The sequence below is a fragment of the Archocentrus centrarchus genome, chromosome 2, assembly GCF_007364275.1.
Source record: "Archocentrus centrarchus isolate MPI-CPG fArcCen1 chromosome 2, fArcCen1, whole genome shotgun sequence".
Classification (NCBI taxonomy): Eukaryota; Metazoa; Chordata; class Actinopteri; order Cichliformes; family Cichlidae; genus Archocentrus; species Archocentrus centrarchus.
Genome location: NC_044347.1, coordinates 22,050,592 through 22,078,316, shown reverse-complemented (window position 1 = coordinate 22,078,316; position 27,725 = coordinate 22,050,592). Strand labels below are relative to the sequence as shown.

Sequence of the window (27,725 nt, the reverse complement as noted above, 5' to 3'; positions counted from 1 at the left end):
TCTACTACACAGACCAATGAAGGGTGGAAGTGCTCCTGTGATAAGCAAACTCCTGAAATTAAAGTTAAGCATCATAACTGGATAGTTTTATTCAACATTAATGTCTCACTTGTTATAGTTGGAAATTAATCATTTGCTCAGCTGTATTCCTTGATGTTGAAATGTGTCATGCTTGTTTTAACAGCTTATTTTGAATTAAAGACTTAAAATTAAACCACAAAAAGGAGAAAAAGTTCGTTCTCCGTTTAACCAGCTGCTTTTACACAGCTGTGCTTCGCACTCACGGTTGCTAGGCGACATGAGCTACGCAGAGGTGACGGCAGCTGATATGAAGGCTAGCTGCTCACTTCCGGCCTTTGTGGTCTTCGTGGGCTGCGAAAGACGTGGGCCGGGTCCGTCGCAGGATGCGGCCCCTAATTTGGACATTGTGCGTCGATATAATCTGTATGCCGGGAACTCGCACACTGAGAAACGTTCCACGGTGCAAAGTGCGATTAAAATGCGTTAAAATTTTTAACGCTTTAATTTCCCCGTAATTAATTAATCGAAATTAACGTGTTAAAGTCCCAGCCCTAATATATATATATATATATATATATATATATATATATATATATATATATATATATATATATATAAACAGAGCAGCAAATCTGCTGCGCTGTATAAGTTTGGCAACCCCATTTTAAAGCCTTAACTTAAGCATTCTGGCCACCACCACGCTGGGTCTTTGGAGCCAGAAGCGACCATATTTAAACAATGGGGTGTTGTCAGCTAAGTTGTAGGTGTCTATGTCTGTTGCCTACCTGCTAATTAGTGCTAAATAGCATACAAACTAAATACTAGAATTTAACTCACAGAACTGGAGCACAGACTTCTTCACAGACAGGCTGTAAGTACACTTAACCACACATTATTTGTCAAATAACTGCATTAAAATGTTTTAAAAGGCACCAACGCCTAAAAGACAGTTGATATATCCATTACAGTGACTCGAGTAAGCAGAGGTGGGGCCTAGCAGACAACTCCCAGCTAAAGCCACGTAAGCCAGCGTCCATCTGTCAAAGCAGCTACTAATCTAAGTAGTCTAAAAAAATGTTACTATCAAGGGATTAAATTAGCTGCACAGACCAAAACAGTTTGGTTCTAAACGTGTTTATTTCATGGATAGAGTTGGACATTTTAAAACTGGAGTCTGTGGAGAGTGGCTAGCTTTTGAAGCCTACCTCAAATGGCCATTTAATGAACTGCAGTTGGCTTCATTTTTTAGCTTTAGAAATTGCTGCTTGACCCTCACACAGCCCTCTGTTCCTCTGTTGGATTTGGATCCAGTGGCTGTTAAGGCCATTTAACGCCAGAAAAAAATCAGTCTTATATGATAGTCTTTGGAGCTTGAAACAAGTGACTGGACTTCTTGAAGACATGAATCTGAAAGTCTTCTTCAGTTCAGAGATGAAGAAGCCTTTGGCTAGAGTTGAACTTTCCAACTTCAGAGCTGGAAGTTTCTTGAACTTAAGTTCAAGAAACTTAAAGAAGTCCAGTCGCTTGTTTCAAGCTCCAGAGACTACCATGACCTGGATGGCTGAGAAACTACACAGACATTTCTTATATGATACGAGCTTTGTGAGAAGGCATCCTTCTGAAAGGGGGTGGACATGGACAGCATCAATACACAGGTAGGCTTTGGCATATTAACGCAGCTCAGCTGTAGAAGGGTATCCACGGTGTGCCTAGAAAACATTCCTTGCAATATTACACTACTGGCACCAAAATGAATTGTTACCACATGGATCCATGCCTGAGAGCAGTGGCACCACTTATGGTCTTTTCTGGCCCATCTACTAAAAGGTTTAATATTTTGAGATGCTTATTTGAATACCTTGCTGGTAAACAGCTGCTATTTGAGTTTGTTTTGTACAGGTCAAAGCCAGTCGAACCATTCTTCTCTGATCTGTCCCCTCAGCAATTCATTTTGCTCCTGAATTGTCACGAAGTGGGTGTTTTCTTTTCTGACATTCTCTAGATGTGGTTTTGAAAGTCTCAGGAGCTTAGCAGTGTCTAACCCATTCTGATAAACGTCAGCAGATCCTCTTTACCATGTCTACATGTCTAAATATGTTTACTTTCTGCCTCATGTTTGGCTGATTAGATATTTGCTTTAATTAGCAGTTGAACAAGCGTACATAATGAGGTGCCCAGTTAACCAGTGGGTTGTTATCATACAGTTAAATCAGTTTATACTTGGCACGTATAATACTGTCAGCTTGGTGGATGGGGATCTCATATTACTGATTAACTGGCTCAGATGGCTCATACTGTCTGTGATGTTGCCAGAATTGCAGCGTAGTTGATCTCTGCTTAATCATAAGCCTGAGAAAAGGTCACAGTTTCCTTGTTTGGTGAACTAACAAGGGCAGACCATTACACCAATGATGTACTTTATTTTTCAAGATTATGCACTGATCTTCAAGCAGTGAAGGTCAATCGAAATCCAGAGTAAAGTGCTCGCCCTCCTTAAACGAATAATCAAACCTCATCATCAATACAGGACCCCCGAGACTGTTAAAGGATAACATGTATGAAACAGTGGAAACACTCAAGTTAGTAGAACATAGCAACTGTTTAATTAAAGATCTTGGATCGATATAAAGAGAGAGCACAGCATAAACAGTGTTGTGCAAAAGTCTTGAGACACTTATTTCAGTTCTTAAAAGTGCTCTTGGGCAATAGTTCTCCAGGTTTTCTGAAAGAAATTCAAAGTTTTTCTTTGGCTGCTTTTTCACTCATTTTCAGTTGAGTCCTTGTACCTCACCATTTTCAGAAGAATGTTTGTCTGTTAAGCCACTTAGCACTGACCTATGAATCATTCAAAGATGTAAGAGGCACCTAACTCAAGGGGTGAATAGGTTAAAAAGTATTTTTGCACCCACAAGGTGATTCCCAAAGAGCTGTTAGCCAAAAACTTTGCATACCTTGACAAGGTGTGCACTGTGGCTTTAAAAGCATTTTCAGGAAACTGAACAAGTGGAGAGGAAGTGGCAGGCCTAAAAACTATCTGCGTCAGATGAACAGTATCTGAAAGTCATTTTTCTTAAGAAACAGGAAAAAAAATCCACCAAATACCTGGCACGAGACTTGAGAGATGCTTCTGGCCCTTCAGTTGATCCATGTACTGCTCACTGAAACCTCACCAGAAATGGTTTCAGTGGAAGGGTGGCTGTCAGGAAGTCATTCTTAAGGAAGGGAAACAGGGAGAAAAGGCTGAGGTACGCCACATAACACAAAAACTGGACTGAAAATCAGTGGCAGCTAATGGCGTGATGAATACAAAATTAGAAAATTTTGGTTCAAATTGTCATCAAAGCATATCTGGAAAATCACAGAACACTATCAGTCATGGATTGGCCTCCCCAGAGCCCGGACCTCAACATTACTGAAGCAGCATGGGATCATGTTGACAGAGAAAGAACAAAGGGCAGAAACATCCAAAGAAGAGCTTTGAATGTCCTTCAGGAAGCCTGGAGAACTATTCCTGAAGAAGACTTAAAGAAATGAGTAGAAAGCTGCCTCAGAGAGTTCAGGCTGTGCTGAAGAATAAAGGTGGTCACACCAAATATTGACTTCCAAACTCGTTAGAACTGTAATGAGTGATTGTAATGAGAAATAAATTAATTTTCAAACTAATATTTGATCAGCGAAACATTTTTGATCGCATGTCTACTGTATATGGCATTAACCACATAGCTTGTGTGTGTTTCATGCCCTGCCCCACTGTACCCCTCTCACGGACCACACATATGACTAGAAAAATTCTTGTTGTCGACAAATGCCATGTAAAGAAAAGGTTAACCATAAGCAGCTCGACAAGGCTGGGAGGAGAGTTAGCGGCCCAGTCAGTGACCTGGCATTTCGAGATGTCTCTATTAGCCTGCTAGCATGCTCCGTCCGGCTCTCAGCACCACTCTCCGTCGTGAAGGACACCGGGCCAATTAGAGCCTACAGGATTTAAGGGGACTGTGGAGGTAGAGGGGGTGTGGGTGGCAGGTGGCGACACTGCGTAGGTGGTATAATAAAGATGAGAAGATGGAATACTGAGCAGCGCGCCACATGCAGTTAGAAACCTGCTTTCATACGATAGTCAAATGAGGTAACAAGGCAAGAAATCAAAAGCATGACCGTGAGCTACTTTGAAGGTGTGTGTGCGTGCATGCAGGCGCAGACATGAGGAGGCATGTGTGCATGTAGCAGAGCATATACGCGTTCATATTTTTGTTGTGTACCACTGTGAGATACTGTCTCCCTCTGAGCATTATTATTTATTTTATTTTTTGTTCCCATTTGAGTGTGCACCACTTCAAACCCACTCGCTGACATCATTCCATGAGCTTTTAGCTTTGAAATGGAAATTAATCACACAGGAGTATTCCCTTAAGGGCCGCCTGTAATACATGAAATGGAGCTTTTGGCACAATGTTTCACCACTGAGATTCAGGGTTGATAAAAAAAAAATTTAATTAAAAAAAAAAAAACTGTGGCTGCAGAACAGCGCTGCAGACTTCGTGGATCTGTGAGAAGATGCAGCACACGATCCACGCATAAAGACTCTACTGCTTAAGTTTGAAACCAGAAGAAGTTTCAGTCCCCAGCGTATGGGCATAGAGCACTGTTTTGAGCAGCAGTTGAAGTGTAAAATTTCATTTCATTTTCTACCAATAATTAACGTTCTTAGATATATCATGGGGAATCAGGGTACGAACAACGTACAGGGTCTCTCCTTATTAGTGCTGCAAACTCAGCAGTGCTCATTATGGGATTTAGTACCCTGGCAGTGGCGCAGTGAGTAGCTGCTCACCTCGCAACCAGAGGGTTGCTGGTTCGAGTCCCCGTCTGAGCGCATGCTGTCCCTGGGCGGTTGGTATGTGAATGTGGTTGGTATTTGGTAGTGGTCGGAGGGGCCATAGGCGCGAACTGGCAGCCACGCTCTGGGGCAGTCTGTGGCTACGTTAAAAGCTTATCACCACCAAGTATGATTGAGGTGTGAATGAACAGTACATGGAATTATAAAGGGTCTTTGAGTACCATGAAAAGTGCTATAAAAGTCTAAGGCATTATTATTATCATTAGCTTAGAAAGACCTAAAGTACAGGTGGTGTTGCTAAGCTAAGTTAGCCAGTTAGTGTAGTCAGGATATTTACAATGTCCACCAATTCCTCTATAGCTCATTGCTGTTTTTTCCCAAGATTTAGTCCATGTGTACTGGTTAACATATTCAGTTGACAAGCAAAAGGTTGCTTCTACAGTTCCAGCTGGAGACATAAATCCTCTTTGAGGTTGCGTCAGGAACGGCATGCAGTGTACAAACTCCCAAAGCAAACATTTGTGGTCTTATGTCAAGGGAGCAGCTAAAAGTAACGTTTTTTTTTTTTGTTTTCCTGACACAGTAGCATCACACAGTCGCTGCAGATTTGTCGGCTGCATATCCTTCTGGTCCTTCACATCCTGTTTGACCATCAGCTTAGCTTAGCACAAAGCTAGCTTAGTTCAGCTGAACTTTGCTAAAGATTAATGTTGATTGTTCTCATCTAAACATAATATCAAACTATTCCTTCAAAAAGTACCCCACAGCAGTCCACAAAAAAGTCCAGAATAAACAAAAATTATTATTATTATTATTATAATGCACTTATTTCCATAGTCTGATGTTAAATTTAATATTCTGATGTTGGAATTTAATTAAATGCAGAACTATAGTGTCTCTTGTTTCACTGTAAAATCTGTTTCAGCACCTGTGCACTTCTACCACCTACCAGCTGACCTTTACCTTGATAAATGCAAGGAATTCTCATCATGCTCGCCAGTATCTGTACAGCAGCCTAGACATCTGTTCTGAATTACTTCTCTAGAGCCTCTGGAGGGGCACGTTCATGCATTCAGAGAGAAAACAAGCAGATATGTTCCCTCCAGTCTTTTCAGGTACCAGTTAGGGTACATGGCTTGCACCATGTCATCTCTACCAGATACATGTAGATGTCTGAGATCTTAGTCACAACATTAAAACCAGTATCGTGTAGATCCCCCTCATGTTGCCAGTAAAGACTGACACACCTGCACAGTGTCCTTTAGTGTCATGCACAGGTACTTTTTTTTTTTTTTTTAAGATTATTATTATTATTATCTTTTGGCTTTTAATACCTTTGGTTAGATAGGGAAAGCAACAGAGGCAGAGCAGTGATGGCAAATGCAGGGCCACTGCATATGGGCGATGCGCTCTACCAACTGAGCTATGAGGGTGCCCTTGAACTGTTAGATTGGTAGCAGATCCTTTCTGTCCTATAGGTTGCAGGGTGGGGGGGGGCCTTGGTGGATCAGGCTTCTTCTGGCTCATCATGCAGGTGCTCAATCAGATTGGTATCTGTGGACTTTGGAGACCAGGTGAAGGCCTTGTGGCATCAGTTATGGGTGTATTATTGATAAATGACTTAATCTGTATCAGTGTTCTCATATTTTGCAGGGAATTTTAAATCTGCATATATCGATTTTCAAGTGTGCACATTAATATATATATTCATAAATGTTACTATGCACATACAAATAAAAAATCCAGTCTCGCAGCTGTGCACAGAGTAGAAATAATAGTCCTTTGCCAACATCATCTGACAGTATGAAAAGTGGAGCACTCCTACCACTTACTGATGCAACAGTGCTGCACATGCATGCCAGCTCAAATAGTGTGCATATTGGATGATCTGTCATTGTATAAAACATTACATTTCAGATCAGCTCTGATCGACAGTAATTCAAATCAACCTTTCAGATCTAATGTTTCAGGCTAATATGTGATGTTTACTCATATTTGAAATGAATAATGATGCAATATTCTGCCTCCCAGCCACGGTGGCATGCGCTTTCACTCTTGCTGTACTTTTCCATCCCATGGGCCACAGCCCCCCTTCGTGTTCAGGTGAACCCTGGTCTGATTTAGCGAGGTGTACCTGAGTTAGAAATCTGTTTTGTTGTTGTTTTTTTAAACCAAACAGTTTACAGTGAAACTGCTGTCAGGTCTTTGGTAGATTTACCACATGAAACATTAAGTCACAAAGCTCCAAGATGGGTTTTTTTGACCCCAAGATGTGTGCCATGTACGTGTGGGTGGGTTCACACTTCACGCTTCCTCTTTCCAGGAACTCACTTATTCCTCCACTTAAGACTTTCACTAACAAGTATGATGGATATGATTGTTTCCGTAAACAATCTGTGTTGGGTTACACATGGGTGCCACCTCTTTAAAAATCCATCAACATGAATCTATATCCCAGCCCTGTGAACCCTCGTCATATCTGCCTGACTGACCACACAACGGAGAACGATGAGCTCACAGGCACTATGAGAAAAGCCTAAATGAATTACCTTCTGTCCTATAGACTCGCATAACCTTTACCCCAGGAGCTAACCTTTCTGCTATCCTTGCAGGAGACCGTCTTAAAAGTAAAACTTCATCATTAGGTTTTATGAAGCTGCTAGCTCACGTAGCAGCAACATGATTATCTCTAATAGTTCTTCTCTGTGCATGGTCAATAAAAGAAGTTTCCCTGCGCAGAGATAATTTCTATGTGGGACACCAATTATTAGCAGCACTTTGTAAAGCTAATGTAAGCTATTGCCATGGCAGCAGTGGGTGTATTGTAGTTATTCTTTATCCTCCCAGCACTTCCCAATCTGCTTTGTTTAGCTTGTTCATTGATCAACAGAATTAGATGAGTTTTCATATTCAAATGCCCTGCGCAGGCAGCAGATAAATGCCCAAGTGGCACTCACACCTTTTTGTGCTATTAGGCCCATGCATCATTAAACAGGGGCTAGAAATAGCTGTAAATTTGGTAACCTTAAAAAGATTATCTGCTCATATATCATGCCTGTTTTTTGCACAACAGCACAGCAGGAGAGATTCTGCTCTTTTAACCAACATTGTTTTCCTGTTGGTTTTCTTTATAACAGTAGCTTGCTCCAAAAACAGGCATTGATCTTTTATTTTCCCACTTCTTGTTTTGTACCAGTTTCATGCTAGTATTAGTTAATTGCTAATTTGGTTAACTGTGAATGCAGCTGGCTGGGAATGCATGAAATCCTCTTTTACATTCCATGGGAAATTTTAATGTGTAATGTTGTCAATCCATTGAATGGTCTTTATCATTGGAATCACTTCCACGGATATTGCCAGTAGGCGCCTTCCTCCAACCAACTAGCAGCTGCCTCCTCATCTCAACTCATTTAATTGAGGTTGTGGCTCCTTGGAGGACAGAAATAATAGGTGCAGTGGTTTCCATTCTGTGTGGCTAGGGTGGTAACTTTTCAGTGCACTTGGTTGTACGGCACCTGTTCTCATGGTTGCTAGAGGTTTCCTGCATACATAATTCTGTTTATATGAGTGTTGACGCACATCCTTAACTACATAAGTAAATGTGGGAATCTGCTGACGATATCTATCTGTGCAACTCATAAAACCATGAAACTGCTGGTACCCAAAGTGGGAACCTCTGAGTGGGGAGGAACTATAGCAAGAAATTCAAAGATACCTGGGCGATGCAGCCTGCAGAATCTGTCCTCCATGATTATCTGTCCTATGTAATAACCCCATCTCCCACCTCCTTATGCTGTGCTAGTTGTCAAACTTGCTGAAATGTAGGCTAGTTTCCTATCATGCCATCATGTGAGACTGCTGCTCTCGGAGGCTGAAGGCAAACTTTTGTGTTGTTGTTTTTTTTTAAATTCACACTTAAAGTTAGATCCACACACTAATAATCTTATTCTGTCTCACTTTCCGAAGCTTAGAATTTTTTCCGAGAAAACCCACATGGTCTGATTTCTAAGCTGAAAAGGGATTTACCTCTTACCAGAGATTATTAAATAGCAGCCAGGCTCTTGTACAGAACAGCTTAGTTGAAAAGTGCTTAGTTTGTTCACATTTGTGAGAATATACCTCAACGCTTTGAGGGTTTAGGTGTCAACTCTTCCTGATGGCTTGTTAGCATTGTCAGTGCCTCTCATTGAAGCCACTTAGCTGCAGTGTGACACCATTCTTTCTCCTCTCTTAAACAGGAAGACAATGATAATGAAGAGAAGGCTGTGAAAATCCATTTTATGCTAATGAACACAATATCCTGCCAAGAGAAAAAGAAAATAAGCGTTCAAGTATCAGAGCGTTTCTCCAGTACACCAACTGTGATCAAATAGTCAAAGCAATGGAGTCTACTCTTTGCACATGCTGTTTTTACTGTGTTAGAGTATATAGATTTCTAGGAAAGGGAATACTTTGTAAGAAAAGCATCATCTCACTAAACCTTCTGGCAAAGTGTTGTGTGATAGGTCGGTGCTGTAGTGCATCGTGACAGTCTTGCTATTATCCCCATACCAATGTGTCACATGCGGTCACCGTCAAGAGCCTCAGCGAGTCATCGGAGTGGTAATTTTCATGGGGGAAAATGTGTCATGACTCATATGGTGTTTGCTTATCGGCAGTCACGGACAGGCAGCTCCCACCTTCATGTAGTTTTCTTCCACTGATGCACTAAAATGTTACCTGTGTCAGGAAAAAAAGTAGAGTTTGGAATTGAGCTAAGACTCTGTTGTAGGTGCCTGGTGTTTATAACTTGGGGGAAGAATAGTTGCAAATATTCACTGTACAGGTATAAAGTGCATGGCTTGTCTCAGACAGCGTCTCAGATTTGCACTCTACCCAGACAGAAGTAATTCCAAGGTCATGATTTATGGATTTTGAGATGCACGCTGTAGACAGAATTCAAATTTCCTTGGGGGTGAACCTTTTGGTAAGAAGATATTTTATTAAAGAGTCAATATTCTCTCTTATGACTTTTGACTTTAGTTTTGTTTTTTCTGATCTGGCATTGGTATTTGGAGTCTGTAGTTGCAGAGCTGCAAACACTGGAATAGCAAAATGCAAACAGTTTCAGCCCTGCATGTTCTGAGTCAGAATTATTCTGTTCCATTTGTTTCTTTGTCTCAATCAGACTTGTTAAAAGTATTCAGATGCTACTTTGATGTGCACCTCATAGTCACTAATGAGGAGCTTAGAATCCCCATTTGGAAAAGCGCTTGAAGTCATGATGTTGCTCAAATGTTACCAAACAATTTGTGTCTTGGTTTCATTTTATCACCAAAAAGTCCAGAAAACCTTTGACAGGGAAAGCAAAGCATTAGCTGATCCTTCCTGATTAATTGATGGAATCTGTCCACCATCAGACACTTCGTGTTCAGCCACTTGCCTTCGGCTCAAACAGCAATCATCCTTTCATCATCACCACGACACCTCAAAAGTCCAGCGCCGTTTCATCTGTTGGGTCCAAATCAGAGAGGAAAGACTTTGGAGTGGGTAGCTCCAAAAGTCTACAATATCTGCTTTGCTACACCAAGCAATGCTTTCTGTAGCGATCTCTTAACATGAATGAAGGGAAAGTGAAGGAAGCAGGTGATTATTTTGATTCTGGGATTGGACATGGTCAGCAATACTCAAGTAGGCTGTGGCATTTATGCAATGCTCAGTTGGTATTAAAGGGCCCAAACTGTGCCAAGAAAATATCCCCCACACCATTACACCACCGGCAGCATGAACTGTTGATACAAGTCAGGATGGAGCCACGCTTTGTGTTGTTTACACCAAATTCTGACCCCGCCATCTGCTGCAGCAGAATTCAAGACCGGGCAAACATTTTTCCAATTGTGGTGAGCTGAAGTGGAGCCTCACTCTCCTGCTCTTAGCTGACAGGAGTGGCATCTGGTTTGGTCTTCTGCTGCTGTAGGCCATCTTCTTCAAGGATCAGAGATGCTCATCTGCATACCTTGGTTGTCATGAGTTATTTGAGTTTGAGTTGCCTTTCTATCAGCTTGAAGCAATCTGGCCATCATCTTCTTTGAACTTCAGCAGGTCATGCCGACCATGTGTGATTACTTAAATGCACTGGGTTATCGCCCTGTGATTGGTTGATTAATATTTGCATGAATGAGTACTTGAACAGGTGTCCCTAATAAAGAGTATTTATTGGTCTAGTAAAAAAAAAAAAATGGTATAAGCTGAAGAGTAAAGCTTTTGTTTCTAAGAGCTGCAATTTAAGCATTGCATAACTATTGCATAACTTTTTTCTTTAAAATTCACATTTCGCAAATTAAAATCATAGCAGCACCGGTGGTGTGGAGGTTAGCACTGTTGCATCACAGCAAGAAGGTCCTGGGTTTGAATCCAGCCCGGGACCTTTTTGTGTGGAGTTTGCATGTTCTTTCCGAGTACTTCTCCGGTTTCTACTAGTGGTGGGTGGATCAATCCCAATATCGATACCAAAGTTGGTATTGATATTGATCAATACCAGTGTAATGAGATTGATATTTTATCTTCGGTTCTCTCCTGTACGCAGTGCTGCGGTTTCATCAAAGATGCGAGCTGACTGTCAAAGTGCCGCTCCTGTCACAGCACAGAGCAGGCACGCTTTGCTCCTCCCCTCCCCACAGTGTTTTGACATTATACCATCACGTGACACTTAGGATATTTTACTTGGGGAAAAAGGAATTTGCTTTAAATGTTTTATAACATTATGGAGTGATAATTTTGTGCAGCTTGTTTATAAAATCCAGAAAATTAGTGAATGAAGGGATATTTTTATTACATTTTTGTATTATACTTTCTGAACACTCTTCCTGGAAAAAGTTTCATTTGTTCTTGAGTGATCATATTGTACACTTTATTTAAGAAAAAAATCCAGACATCACAACACATGGGGAAAATTGTTTAGTTAGTTGTCTATTGTTTCAGAACAAAAACTTTTATTTTCATAACTAATTAATGATCCAAAGGAAAAATAAAATCACAAAACACTTAAATGTCATGAAAATTCTTCATAATTATTAAAAAGTATCGGTATCAGTATCATTATCGGCAATACTGGCCCTGTATATAATTGGTATCAGATCAATACCAAATCTTGCAGTATCGCACGCCACTAGTTTCCTCCCACAGTCCAAAGACATGCAGTTAAACCAAGGTTAATTGGTGATTTTTAAATTGCCCATAGGGGTGAATGTGAGATGTAAGAAGATGGCTATTGAGAGCAGTTAAAAATTAGAAAGCTAAGTGTTTTCCTTCTAAGTTGGTGGAGCCAAATGGAAGGTAAATACAGAACTTACTTATTATTGATTAGATGTTTTTCAAAAAAATTTGGGATAGATCTCAAACCACTAACAGGTGCATGATGCTAAAAGAAAATGTGGTGAAACATCTCACAACTAATATATTTATAATATGATTGGATAAATAAAGGCCTGCCTACAGTCCAGATCTGTCACCCACTGAAAAGATGGCACATCATAAAATAAAAAAACTATGCGAAATGAGACCCTGAACTGTTGACTAGTTGACATCCCATAGCAGGCACAATGAGGGAAACTTTTACTTTTTCTGAAAGATGTTGCTGGCATCAAATTCAATGTAATTTATTTTCATTTGATTGGATTTTGTCAGGTTTTGGAGCGGAGTTATTACTGCAGTTGTGTGTCTGCTGCTGGATATGGAAGCATGCTGTGATCAGAGAAAATGAAAACAAACCTTGAGAGCCACACTGCGTCCACACGTCTCTCTGCCAGCATTTTCTCTCAGTGCATTTTTAGCTGGTTATATTACCTCCAAGTGGCCAAATAATTAAACAGTTCACATTTAAAGCTACAATAACTGACATCTTTGACAACCTCAGGGCAGTGCGACGAGTTATAAACATATTGCAATACCTGTTTAACTCAGCTGGCACACACAGCTGCTAGTTGGCTGCTAGGATGTTGTGAAAAGAGAGTCAGATATTCACTTTGCATTTTCTGCTCTGGTCTCCACCACATCCTGCTGCTAAATATAACACTTTTTTTTCTGCCATTTAGTTGCAGGCCTGAAGAGTACAGCGGGTTTGTCAGTGCTTTTTTAATGCAAACAGAAGTAATGACTAAATACATATTAAAGATAAGGCCAATAAAGCCAAAACAGTGAGTTTACATCTAAGTACTGGAAAAACTAACCAACTATTTGAGTCCTGCTCAGGTAATAAAGTGTCTGGTCTTCAGCAGAAGTCCCCATTAGCTAGCTTTTTGGGTCATTAACCAAATGACTATAGTAACATTTGTTTAACCGGCCCCCACCGATCTCTGTTACTCACTGCAAAGCATGCTGCCAGCCTCCAAGTTTCATTTTCACTAACCTGCATGCATTTATTGTCTCTTTGCACTGTGGTTCCTCCCCGTAGGACAATCCGGGAGCACCTCGGAGAGCAGGAGGTTTCGATCTCTCTGACCATCGACTCTCTGGAGGAGAGCGACCTGGGCAACTACTCCTGCTACGTGGAGAACGGCAACGGGCGGCGGCAGGCCAACGTCCAACTCATCAAGAAAGGTGAGCCAAGCACACAGATTCATTTGCAAGCTGGACAAAAAAAAAAAACTATTTAAGTCATGAAGTGTGTTTCACCATAAATCTAGCAGATGAATAGAATAGCCTTGATATTTAATAATGGGATGTTACAGGAGAAAAAACACCATTTAATACCGCAGGCCTCCACTCTGACAATGGAGTGAATCTCCTGCAGCAGTTTGCAGAGTAAAAAGAACTACTGGCGGGATTCTGGGAGTTGACCAGTTGTTTCCTGCCTTGGGGAGGGGGGGGTGGGACAGTTTGGTAGATAGTGCATAAAGTCTATTCATCCACCTCAGCCTGAGGAAGCATTAGCTCACAGAGAGGAAGAAAGATTATTTACAGAGAGAGAGGCAGCCTTCGGTGTTATGATGCCAGACAAGCTGCTCGAGTGTCTGGCAGTGACCTCTCCCAACACACAAATCCTCCTTTGATCGCTGAACTCTCACTCATTTTCTCATCTTTCATCACTGGTGACTGTCTCCTCTGCCCCCCCCCCCCCCCCCCCCCCCCTTCCAGGCTTTTTATCCAAGCAAACATTTTATTTTTTTTTTACCCTCTGATTTCGCCTCACTGAGGATGACTGTTTGAAAGTTGATTCCATGATGATTTTAAAAAGAGAGAGAGATGCACATCTTCAGTGTGGTTATTTAAGTGTTTTTTTTGTTTTTTTTTAAGCGAGCCAGAGGAGGGCGGGGGGGGGGGGTGACTTTGCATCCTTTAAGTTGTCAGCATTGAATACATTAACATAGTAAGATTTTTCTCTTCTCTTTTAAGCCTACTGCTTTGGATCCAGCTTTGATGCCGGCCCAGTTCCCCTCCATTTGCTATATTAAAGGGGCTTATGCTGAAAAGTCGAATCTCAGAATAAACTGCAGGAGATTAGCCCTGTCCTCGCAGGATAGCGGGACTACATAAAACTGACTCATTTCAGTGTTGTTTCTGGGTTTTGTGCTGCATCTGTGGCGTGGCTCCATGCAAGGCTAGTTAGTGTTAACGCCGCCTTTCTGAAATGCATCTCCTCGTTCGTCTCTCGAAGCTGGCTGTGTCAGCGTGAGCACATATTCACAACCCCCCACCACCACCACCTTTTTTTTAACTCATGCAGATACTTTGAGTCACGCAGCATCAGTCAGAATCAGAAGATTTATCCTTATTTCCACTTCTTGTGCAACTTCTTGCTGTGGAGAAGTTGGAAGTCTCCGAGTCCTCCTGACCGACTCGTTTCTGAGCAGCAGTATTAACGACTGCAGCAGCAGCACTGGCAGTAAATTGCTCCCAGTACTGGAAGTTCGGCGTAGATTCTCCATTTGTGAACGTGAGGAGCAGCAGATTCAGGTTTCCAAATTTTATTTTACTATTAAATGAGCACTTTGCCTTTTCATCATCTCTCTTTTCATCTCCTTCCCTACGCGACGAGAGATGCAGAAGTGGAGGGAGAGAACGAGATGATGAATCGCCCGATGCCATGTGGCTCCATCAAATCCAGCCTTCTAGTCGTCAGGAGCTAATTTGTCTTAATCTGTCCCACTGCAGCGCTGCTACAATATGGATGCCAGGCAGAGAAGAATTGGCCTCCTCTGCTATAATCTCTGCTGCTTGAGGAGCAGCTGGCTCGTTATACTGTCCAGATATCTGAGCGGAGAAGCAGCAGGGACTAAGGCGGGGAGGGCAGAGAGAGTGGCAGTGGAAAGGACGGTGAAGCGGAAGCGAGGGATCCAGCTTCTCGTGGTGCTTGTTAGCTGGGGCACCTCTCTCACAGAAACTGATTCAGGATGATACTCGAGGCCAAAGTGGCAGAAACTGAGGCAGAAAGGGAGAAAGTCAGAGGCTCAGTGGGGAAAAGCTGTGTTTATGCTTCCCCGTGTTTGTTTTGGGTTTTGTTTTTTTTTTGTACTCGCACATATGTTCGTCTGTGAGTTTGGCTGAAGGTCGTCGCGGGACGGGCGTGATGAAGCGGCACGGGCCGCGCTCGTTAGCTCTCTAGAACATCATCCTTCATCATGGGAGCTGTCAGCCTGATGGCCGCTGCAGTGGGACGGGCATCGCGCAGTCCGGCGAGGTTAAACGTGCGCCGGTGATGGATGGTGATGCACGCGAGTCCTTTCTGTCCATGTTTATGTGTGTGTGCAAGATTGCAGTCAGTCCAGGCTTTTTACTGTTGTCCATTAGTCAGCCAATGAAGGCTGACCACCCAGATTTTGTGAGGCGTAGCCAAGAGAAAAACTGCAAAAGATGGACAGAAAACACTGTAACAAAGAAAAAGCCTTGAAAATGAGACAAGATCATGAAAAGACAAAGCAGGTTGCCTAGATTTCAAGGCAACTTACTAGACCGTGGAGCCTAATGGTCGAGTCCATTGTCCAGTAGTGTGATATATCACCTTCAGTCCTCCTGAGGATAGCTTCTATTGAATAATTTCATTATATGGATCTTTTTTTAAGATAGCATAAATAGATATACACTGCTGTCCTAAAGTCTTATCGCACCCCTCATATATTTTGCTTCCATTGAGCCAGACTTGTAATTTTTAGAAAGTGTTCTTGAGAAAGAAGTTCTTCAGGCTTCGTGAAGGTCTTTCAAAGTTTATCTTTGGCTGCTTTGTCACTCAGTTTCAGTCCAGTGCTCATACCTTCAGAAGAATGTGTTTTTATTTGTTAAGCCACTTAACACTGACCTGTGAATCATTCAATTATAATAAGGTGCCTAACTCAAGGAATGAATCAGTGTTATCTACACATAACAGACAATTTGGCAAAGAGCCCATGTTAAATAGTATTTTTGAGTCTGACAGTCATAAAATAGTACAGCGATTCCCAAAGAGCTAAAAATTGATATATCTCAGCATTTGTGTCCTTAAAAAAATTGAGGAAACTGGACAAGTGGAGGACAAAAAAAAAACATCTACAGCAGAGGAACTGTATCTGAAAGTCATGTCTTCAAGAAATAGGGGGGAAAAAATCCAGCAAAGACCTGACACAGAACCTGATGCATCTGGCCCTTCAGTTGATCCATCTACTGTTCACTGAAGCCTCATCAGAAATGGTCTCAGTGGAAGGGCAGCTGTCAGGAAGCCATTCTTAATGAAGGGAAACAAGGAGAAAAGGCTGAGGTATCCCAAATGACACAAGAACTGGACTGAAAATCAGTGGCAGCAGGTCTGATGGAGTGATGAATACAAAATTTTTGATTCAATTCATCATCAGTATGTATGGAGGAGGTCCAACAGTGAGTGTCTGCAGTCATCTGTAAAGCACAGTGGGGGTTGTGTCATGGTTTGGAGCTGCATTTCAGCCACTGGTGTTGGAGAGCTTGTCAAAATTGATGGAATTATGAACACAGAAAAGTACCATCAGATTTAGGCCCACCATGCAGTACCGTCTGGAAAGCATGTGATTGGCAATGGCTTCATTTTGCAGCTTGACAATGATCCCAAAAACACTGCCAATGCAGTACCAAGCATACCTGGATAGAAAAACACACAGTGGAACACTATCAGTCATGGATTGGCCTCCCCAGAGCCTGGACCTCAACACTATAGAAGCAGTGTGGGATCGTGATGACAGAGAACAGAACAAAAGGCAGAAACATCCAAAGATGAGCTTTGAATGTCCTTCAAGAAGCCTGGAGAACTGTTCCTGAAGACTGCTAAAAGAAATGAGTAGAAAGCTGCTGAAGAATAAAGGTGTTCATACCAAATACTGACCTTGAACTTAGAACTGTACCAACCCTGGTTTTGCTTTATACACTCTATTTCCGTGCAGATGTTTCAATAAATCGCTGCACCTATTTTTCATTTTATTAGTGAAGAAATGAGGGGTGACTCAAGACTTTTTGCAGAGTACTGTAAAATTGAATTATCAGCAGTGAAGTTCCTGGAATTTAGCTTCCGCTGATCCTTCATGTTTTCGTAAGATAATGTCAGGCTACAGTGATGACAGATGGCAGGAAGAGCAGACTGCTTCGATCTGTTTGTGTTCAGGCAGTTCAGCTAACAGCCAGGAGCTTTGGCTCTCGACAGCCGCGCGCACGTAACCGATCTTCATAAGTGCAGCGCTCAGATCTGTCACATGCTATTGTCGCACTAGTTGCCTCGGTGTGAGGCTTTTTTTTTTTTTTTTTTCCTCATCATTATTATTATTATCCAGTCAAGCCAGGAGGCGTTTAATGACAGGTATAGAACTGGCTGTACTTTCATTCTGGTTCGAGTTATTTGTCATCTGGATCCAGTCCAGCCACAATAAGCAATGTGCAAAAGATGGAGAGGAAAAGCAAGAAAAAGTGACATAAACACATACTGAATGAATGCAGCCACGGGAGACTCATAAAAGCCTTTTGCAAATAAATGTGGAGGTGCAACAAAGTCATTTCACAATGTGGAGTCTTAAATAATAAATCGAGCAGCTTTTTTTTAATCCATCATGGCTGCATCATGTATCACCTCCTGACTGATTATTCACTGCTCCTCTGTACCGCCGTGTAATACCAGAGAAATGGTTGTGTCGCAGAATCAAATGTCTGCAGTAAAAGTAGAATTAAATTAGAAACAAAGTCTCGTAATGACCGTGCACAATCCTGTTCTTCAACTACTCAGGCAGCAAATTTTAAAAGCCCGTTTAACTATTTTTGAAAACTTCAAGAGTTTGAAATTAGTTGCGGATTCTCAAAGAATCTGACATTCTGCCGAGTGCGAGGATAATTGATGGTTGGAAACGAGTCGGTCCGAGCAGTCTCTTACTGGAGAAGTAGAGGAATTGATTGCGCTGCTGATCAATTTGCAAAGAAGCGGAGACTCAGTCAAAAATGCTAATTAGAGGCTATCAACTTTGGCTGGAAATCAGAGGAAAATGGCAGCTTCAGCGTTTGATTTTTGCACCTTTTTTGGGAAAGTGGCTATCCTAAAAAAAAAAAAAGAAAAAAAAAAGTGGAATAAAAATATTGCTGAAGATTTAATTTTTTTTAAAGGACTGCTTTCTTTCCTGCTCCACCCCCCACCCCACCCCCACTTCACCCTTTGTTTGGTTCATTAGCGGAGCTGATGTACACGGTGGAGCTAGCCGGAGGTCTGGGAGCCATCCTGATGTTGCTCATCTGCCTCGTGACGCTGTACAAGTGCTACAGGATCGAGCTCATGCTCTTCTACAGGAACCACTTCGGCAGCGAGGATATAGATGGAGGTAAGATGAGATGAGGTGCGACCTGTCAATCATTTTACCCTGTTGCATTATATTCGGTGAAATTACCGATGGATGGTTTCTAAAGCAGCTTGCAGTGCTGCAAAAAAAAACATCCTGTCCTCAGTAGGAATCGACCTGAACCTTATCAGCGCTGCTCTGCACACGTTTGCGTCACCTATTTTTGGGCCTGGACCTGGGCCATTTTTATCTAAATATATGCATGTTTTATAAGTCTAAATGACACATCGGAGAGGAGCCTCAAATAGTTTGTAATTCACAAATCCTGTTGTCAGTTTTAGGGAATCTTTTTCGCCCTAAACAGCAGCACAGTGTTGGTGATGTGGCGGATGTGGTTTCTTTCCTTGTTTCCTTATGTAACAAAGCATGACCTCTGGGTAATGGAGTTTGAATTGTTCAAACAGTTTCCACTGGCTGCATTTCAGGGGATCTTGCATAGTTTAGCTTTAAGGGGATAATGCAGCCTTGATCACTTAAACACTGTGAACACAGCAGCTGCTGCTTATGCTCTGATGTGCTTTGTATTTCAGGGGGAAGTCACTGTTTTTGTTTTTTTTCTAATATCATTATTATTCTGTTGCAGATGGGGTAACTAATATCCGCTCACCCAATAATGCGAACACATCGTAGTCCACATATGCTGCTTACAACGTGTTGTTAATCGTGCGACTGTCGCTTTATTCAGAGCTGCTTATCTCGTCCACGTTTTTGTTTGTTTTATTGAAGCAACTGCTGTTCTTTAGAACTGCACTGCATCTGTCTGCTCACATATGTGTGCAGTAGCTTACAGCTTGTGAGTTCTTAATGGCTCAGTCGTACTAGAGTAAAAATAGGACAGCAAAGAGGAGAAAAAAAATCTGTGGTTGCCCGATGATTGTTTTTAATTTTTTTTCACTTTCAGCCACCGATCACAAGTAGTTGCATCGTCACCGCAGCACCCTGGGTGACCACTTTCATTTACAAGGTGATTGCACAGGTCGCCTGGTGGGAGGCAACCAGTCTCCAAACGATCACGGTCCAACTTGGATTGTCACACACGGACAGGTTGGCGAGGGTTTGCAAATAATTGCCGTCTAATTCATAAACACAGACAGATTGCAGTCAGTCTGCAGTGCTGTAGGGGACTTGACTCAACTGGTTGTGTTGGTTGCAGAGTGCCTGCATCATTTTGCAGCTAAATTGCTGTCCTGTTGTGGGGGAAATTCTGAATTTCTGTTTCAGCTCTACGAGGTTCTGGCTGGACTCTGAATGGAAGCAGTTAATATGAATATCTGAGATTTCGCCAATTTATCATAATTAATCACCGTTATCCCAAACGGGATAATGGTGATGCACAAAAGTCATTTTGAAGATGGCAACCTGCAAGTAGCCACAGACTTGGTTTCCATTATTGAACCAAGCATTGCACAGGCAACAAGATCGCAACTTCATTGCTCGCAGTTGCAGTAATTTTGGTCAGGCAACAGTCTCCAGACACGGTGCGTTCACAGACAGTGATTCCTGGAAGTGTTCCTGAGCCCACGCACTGATTTCCAAGACGGACGTTTTTAATACAGTCATGTTACTGACCTGTTTCCAGTTAACCTAATTAGTTGCATAATGTTCCTCCAGCTGTTTCTTTTTTACTTTCCAGCCTTTTGCTGCCACGTCCCAGCTTTTTTGAGACGTGTTGCTACCATCAAATTCAGCCTGAGCTAATGTTTTTCATGAAATAGTTTAAATATTTGATATGTTTTCTGTGTTCTGTGATTAAAATGTGGGTTTATGAGATTTGCAAATCATTGCATTCTGGAGGGGGGGCATTTTACACAACGTCCCAACCTTTTTGGAACTGGGTTTGTCAATGTCAGAAAAGGCAATGGAGTAAGCAACTTGACAAACTGATAAAGTGGAAGGAAAGCACACAGAATAAATGGAGGGAGAGGAGAGTAATAAAGCACCGGGGGACACAATCAGACTATAATTAATGTGAGAAAAGGACAAAGGCAGAAAGTAAAAACACAACAAGCCACACAAAGAAAATAACTGTCAAAAAAAATAAAGAAGCCAAAGCAAAGTGCAGTTCCTCAGGTGGCCACTTGAGACTGGCTCCAATAAAATATATATATATATACCTTTTTGATTTCCTAGTCTCTTTTAAGTGTTTGAAAGTTAGTCAGACACACAGGAGTTTAAATACAACCTGAGATTTCACAACAGCAGTATTTTGTTCTTTCAGTAGAAAATTGTGTGGGGAAAAATAAACTTAAGCTACATTTATTTTTATTTTTTTTTAATGCAGTGCATTTTAGTCAGTTTTGTTTTTGTTTAGTTTTTTTTTTTATCCAAAGTGGAAATTCTTGCAGCAGTTTAATAATATCAGCACAGAAAAAGCTTGAGGAGCTCAGCCAATAGAGCCCTGTGATTTCTTATGTCTTATTTCCTGCTCATAAATGCATGCAAACTGCACATGAGTTAAAGGGTTGTATATTCTGCTGCACATTCCCTATAAAGCGAATCAAAACACAGCCCCTGTGCCAGACAAAAACATAAACTCTGAGGCCCCATTACCAATAGTACACAGGGAAAAAAAAACAGGGCCTGGTAGATGAGTCTTGGCTTGAGAATGCATCAAACTGAGACAAGGAGCAAGTTTTAATTTGATTCCCCTGTAATGAGTCTCTGAAGTACCAGCCCTGCAATGAATTCAGGGAGAATGAGATTAGTTCGGAGAGGCTGAGGGACTGCACGCAGTGGAAAAAGAGTCAGCGAGAGAGTTATGTGTGTTAAAGGTGCAAAAAAAAAAGTATTCTGTACCCCGCTCCTCTACTCATACTGTACCCTCCCGGCTCTGCTTAAGTGTGATGGCCGCTACATCAGACATTTCAATGAAAGCCATTACCTCTGGCTATGTCAGGCTTCTGGCCCTGAAAAGGTGACGGTGGAGGGTGGAGAGGGGGGGATCTTTGCTGTAATGGATGGCCCAGAGGCATTTGTGTTGGGAAAAAAGAAAGGGAGTGGGGGGGGGAGGCACGCCTTGAACTTAATGCCAAACACCAATTGTCTCGTTTAATTGTGCCACCTGAGTGAATGCTGGGAGAGAGAAACAGATTTTCAATTTGTTCTCCAGTATAAGGGGATCAGGTTCAATAAGACACAGCACGCTGCCTCCGGAGCTCTCGGGAGACCCCTGATACTTTCCGGCGTGCCGTGGTCGATTAGATCTCTCCACCGCCACCTCTGGCACGCCTTTGCACCTGCATTTAACGAGCTACGCGCAGTATGAGTCTCAGTCGCATTATACTGCATCTGAATGGCAAAAGGGGGGAAAGGCGTTAAATAGGACAGAGGCTGGAAATGAAGACAAACCAGTCAGGAGGTGGTTAACCGGGATCTCATCTCTATGGTAACTGCTGCATTGATGGGGCGATATAGCTGCATGTAAGATACAGATGTGCACACACACTCTTACACACACACAAACACTTTTCATCAATAAAGCTCTTGAGCCAGTGCCTCCAATGCACAGATATTTTTTTTTTCCCCCTCTCCTCCAGCATAACTGCACACGCTGCCAAGAATGTGTGTTTCATTGTGGCCACTCAAAGTACTAATTGAACGCCTGCCTCCCTTTTCTGCCAGATGCAAAATTGTAAGCTTTACGCAACAATAGGACGGACTGTCGGCTATTTGTCAACGGCGCAATTTAGTTAAAGACCACTCACTTGTCACATTGTGTGGGTGTCAGTGGAATCAATAATAGGCTTCATGATGACAACAACCGAGCGGGCTTGACAAAGAGGTGGGAGCTCATCAACGCTCTGCCATAAATACGAATGTCAGCGTTGTCGGCGCGCTGTGGAAATATGAGGCTCCGTCTGTGTTCGGTGTAGTTTGGTGATACTGAATATTAAAGGGTTTTCACAGGGGGGCTGTAATGCATCCTGTTGACTTGGCATATTTAATATGCAGAGGTAAGCATAAAGTAGCTCATCTGCAATGACAGAGTCGAGTCGAAATGAGAGAAGTTTGCACTAAATACTCCACGTATGAACAGTTTGTTTTAAGAAGCGACAGTTTTAATACTTGGTCGGTATTAACCTACTTTCATGTAGATTCAAATTTTGGATTTTGAACTAAGAACCAACACAACAGTCGGTTCGAGGATGTCGCCTTGGCCTCTGGGAAGTTGTTGTGGGCATTTTTCAGGGTAGAAGTTACAGATCTTTAACCTCTTAAGGTGTCAGTAGTGCTCCTCTGGGATGTTCAGGCCTCTGTCCAGGATGCTTCCCGTGTCAGAAGCCAAGCTGGGGATACTGTGTGACTGCTGCTTTGACCCCTCTCCCCTTCTCATCTCTAATGAGAGGGACTAAAATATGAGGAAAGGAGGGGAAGCGAGGAATTGAAGATGCACAAACCTATAAAAATGAGAAGAGGGGTGTGTTAGTGGCAGGGGAGGAGGAGGAGGAGGTGTGGCCAACTACTGCTAAGACTGCTGCTCTTGTGAGCTGAATGAGTTGAAGAACGGACATTCATTTATTTTTGCAGTGTTAGAGCTCGAAATTTGTTTTTTCCTTTGCAAATAGACAAATTTCATAATATTTTCAGATGTCCTGCTCAGTTTCCCTAATAACAGCAAAGAAAGATGCAGTTGCTGGTTGTAATTTGTTGATTTGACTTAAAGAATTAGATTTTTCTTTATTCCATAAATAATCACATTTAAAAGTGAGAGAGAGAAAGTGGATGCCAGCATGTGCTCTCTCTAATTCTGAATACATGATAAGAGTTTTTCTGATTCTGATTAAAGGCTGTTATTTTTGTGCCCACTGTTCACATGTGTTGTGTAATACTTACAGAGCTGTCGCAGCCTGTTATATGAATGAGAGCAGATCAGGAACAGTCGCGTGAAAAGGAAAGATTTCTCAGGACTCTGTGAGAAAAACTAAGTGCACCCCATGATTCAGTAGCTTGGAGAACCACTGACTGGATCGTTGCAGCTCTTTGATTCGCTTCTTTTTCAGCCATTATGTTGTAGATTTGCTGCTGTGCTCGGGGTTATTGTCGTGTTGCATGACCCATTTCAGACAAGCTTTAGCTGTTGGACAGACGGCCTCACATTTGACTCCAGAGTACTTTGGTATACAGAGCAGTTCATGGTTTACTCAGTGTCTGCAAGGTGTCTAGGTCCTGCAGCTGCAACACAAGCTCGAAACAACACCTGTCCACCACCGTGCCTGCCTTTCTTTTTCACATGGCATGATAAAATGTGTAGGCATGATCAGGACCCAGAATATAAAGAAGCAAAACACCAGGAACAAAAGTAGATTTTTAAGCAAAATGGAAATGCGGTATCTCAATGACAGTCTGCTCTCTGCTGTCGGAGGTAAACCCTTTACTGGCAAAATTGAATTAAGAAAAACAAAGCATTACTTAAAAAAAAAAAAAGAAGTCTCAGCTTCTCATTAGCAGTCCAGCCCATGTGCTTCTGAAGCACAGAGTTAAGTGTGTGTGTTACGTTCCAATCTACTCTCCATTAAATGTAATGGAGCCAAGAGATATCCCAGAGATTACGCCTGCAAACTCTCGTGGCACTCTCCGCAGCGAGTTCAAGAGTTCACGTGTAACTGTGGGCTCCTGTGCACGTATGCTTCCCTCACCCCAACCTCACCCCCGACTCCACGCACACACAGGCACACACACACACACACACACACACACAGAGCACACGTGCGGCAGCATGTTAGTCAGGATGTCAGCGTGTGGGACGAGGGAGCAGAGACTTGGAAGCACCTCGCCGATCTCCTGTAAGGAGCGAGTTGTCAAAAATGTGAGCGAAAAGGGGATCATTCCACCTTCTGGATTCACCCTGTGCTTTTCCCTTCCCCTGTTTTCGCTTTCTCACTACAGATGCATGACTCATCTCCACTAAAATAGTCCTTGATCTGCCTACACAGCTTTCATTTAAAAGCTACCAGAGAAAAAACAAGCAGATTTATGTCTCTGTGAGGCAGAATATAAACCTCAGAGTTAGTTATACCGAGTGATTATGAGGTTACATTTCAATTATTTTTACATGTCCCCGATGCTGTAAAAATGAACTGCATGTTATAAAAACAAGTTGGATTAATTACGCCGCGTCACCTAAGAGTTGTGCGCACCAGCCCAAATATCAAGATTACCCACTGGGATGTGAGTGAGTCTTGTTGACAGTCTCTTCAGCCCAGAGGGAGGCAGGAGTGTAAGATGGAGAGGATATTAAAAGATTTTTTTTAAAAAAAGTATGATGCTATACTGAGAATTGATCCCAAGCTCCCTCCTCTCGAGCCTTCTTTTTTTCGCAAGCCGACGCTCTCATCCTCAGCTACCATCTTCTCGAACACACTAAACATCGCCACATGGCTGCTGCACCGCAGGTGGCCACTATAAAGCAGAGGGAGCCGAGTCATAATTAAGACAGGAACTCACAGTTCCAAACTCTGCTCGCGTCTCTAATGAGTTTACCTCAAAGGCTGCGTTCGCACTGCAGCTCAGAGTGTCCCAGTTATGATGTTTTCCTCCTTTTGTGGCACAGCTACGGCGCTTTTAGTGAATAAAAAAACATATAGAATCTAATATTTTCATTTCGTATAAATATGACCCCAAAATATGACATGCACTCGAACTTATCTTTGTCAAAGTAATCGTGGGTCACAGAAGTTCACCAGTCAAAACTAGAGGGGTCAGGACAGTTTCTGTTTTATGCCCAGAGGATTTAGGAGAACATAGACTGTACATAAAAAATGGATGTGGTCACAGTGGCGGCCATATTTCCACTGAAAAGAGCATTATTTAACTATTATCAGTTAGCGTGAGCAGGCTAATTTATTAATGCTTATTATAGTGGTTCCAAATATTTGCTCATTCATTCATTTGTTTACTTTTTATGGTTTTAAGTCATTTGTTAATTATTTTTTCAAATTACACTCTACATGAGCTGCAAGTACAGCTAACCGCACAGGAAGACATATTGTTCCTAAGATAACTGCATTAAAAGTACTCCAAAAAGCAGCACCAGCACTAGAATCATGGCTCAGAGGTCCAGTTCACTGATTAGAATTAGCGGACTTCTAGCAGACAGCTATAATTTCCTCGAGCCCCCACACCCCTTATAATGCATAATTTTCAAACTTAATGCAATTTATTCAGGTGACTTATATAAAGATCTATCCCTGTATCAAACTGTTATTTTGTACCAGGCTCTAGACACATTTATTTGTGCTCTAAAGTTGCTCATTTTAATATGGCAGTCTGTGAGCATTGATGCGTTTTTGGAAGCAGCCTCAAGTGGCCATTAGAGGAACTGCAGTCTTTGTTTTCTCTGTTTTGATCTCCAAAGCCTGCTGCGCCCTCCAGACTGATGAAATAAGAACGAGTGGACTTTTATTCCAACCTGCACAAAACAATGAAACTCAACATGTGAACTGTGAAAAGTGTTATTTGAAAATGTACTTTTATAGATCTAAATCTATTCTAAAATGTCGGTAAGGAGGCAGAGATCTGAGGAATAAAGTCTGGCTTACAGGTGGAGTTTCAATTCAATACAACACAAAGTCAGGGCATTAAGTTCTTCCACACTAAACTAGCCCCCAGTTCCAGGCTTAGCACAGTGTGTTACTGTCACGTCGAAGCAAAACAGATTCTTGTTGCAACCATCAGTGTATCCAGGCTGGGATTAAGTTCACCAGCTCAAGCCAGCTTTTTAATAACTGGGAAGTACATAAAAAGCTAATACGGGTTTATACTTAATGGTTAAAAACCTGTTGACCCCCTATTTGAAATGACTGATCAGGTGAAAAGTGGCTGACATGTCTTCCATTCTCCTGACTCGCTGTACTGTAGTGCTGCGGTTTAAGAAGATTAAACATGAAGTCTTCCCTCGTCTCTGTCCTTTCAAATCCGTCATCAATCAGAGCTTTCATGTAGGTGATGGATCCGTGCCACGGGCCGGCCTAGCAGGCAGCATCGGGCGTTTAGCTCAGGCTGGAGTCTAATTTGTTTTGCCTGCAGTGGGCAAAGTAGCTATCAAGGCAACATTATTCGTCAGTGGGGACGGAGCTGTAATGAAAAGCACTCAGATGGGCAGAGGTGCCCAGAGGTCAGTGTAATGGAGGCGTCCTGTCTCAATGAAGTCTCCCAGTGAATGAATAGCTCCCCGTATACCAGTGTGAAAATAGATTGTGAGCATCTGGGGTATAGGAGCGTATAATTCTGCTGACCAAAGTAGGAAACATCATGTTGAAATCATAAAACGTATACACATTTAGTTGAAGCACAGCGGTTTGGGGAGCTTTTTATTGCAAGTATTCAGCGCGCTGAGACCAAGGCTTCGTTTTTCTCTCTCTGCTTCTGCTTGATTGCAGGCATTATTAAACTAAATGAGAGGTTCTGCTTTAAAGGATCTGAAGACAATCAACATTAGCCAGGTGTAACATGAGCTGTGACATTTTTAACCCATGTCCCTCCATCCCCTACTCCACCTGCAGATAACAAGGACTACGACGCCTACTTGTCCTACACCAAAGTGGACCCGGACCAGTGGAGCCAGGAGACCCGAGAGGAGGAGCGCTTTGCCCTGGAGATCCTCCCCGACGTGCTGGAGAAGCATTATGGGTATAAACTCTTCATTCCAGACAGGGACTTGATCCCCACAGGAAGTAAGCTCTCTCTCTCACGGCGATGTCAAGTTGTGTCGAATGTTTTTGTCGCTTGGTGTTGCTCGTGTTGCTGTTGTCGCTGCAGTGGTGATGCCTTGTTTGTTGTTATTTTCTGTTATGCATTTGTGTTGTGGCATAACAAAGACTAGCGAGGCCATCATTGCTTTCATTTGAGCGTTATGAAATCAGCTTTTTTTTTTTTTTTTTAAATCAATGGCTGAGCACAAGTGGATCAGTACGCTAAAAGAGATTCTTCAGCTTTGAGTTTGTGTCTAGAAAATAGTGAATTTAGTATTATTTACTCATTTAATTTCAGTCGTAGTCTTTAGTCATTCTTGATGGCTACATTTAAAAGAGTGGCGTGGAAAACCCAGTGTCTCATTAGCAAGAAACAAATGATCTTAT

The 27,725-nt window shown here is 42.2% G+C and overlaps 1 protein-coding gene across 1 annotated transcript in view; it reads left to right on the top strand.

The window, feature by feature from the left end:
- The window catches only part of LOC115794817 (interleukin-1 receptor accessory protein-like 1), a 323,647-nt gene that overhangs the window by 288,484 nt on the left and 7,438 nt on the right, over positions 1-27,725 (top strand). Inside the window, exons 8-10 of the mRNA XM_030750478.1 lie at positions 13,290-13,435; positions 18,484-18,630; positions 27,150-27,320. Coding sequence (XP_030606338.1) covers positions 13,290-13,435; positions 18,484-18,630; positions 27,150-27,320 — 464 coding nt within the window. The remainder of the gene's footprint in view (positions 1-13,289; positions 13,436-18,483; positions 18,631-27,149; positions 27,321-27,725) is intronic.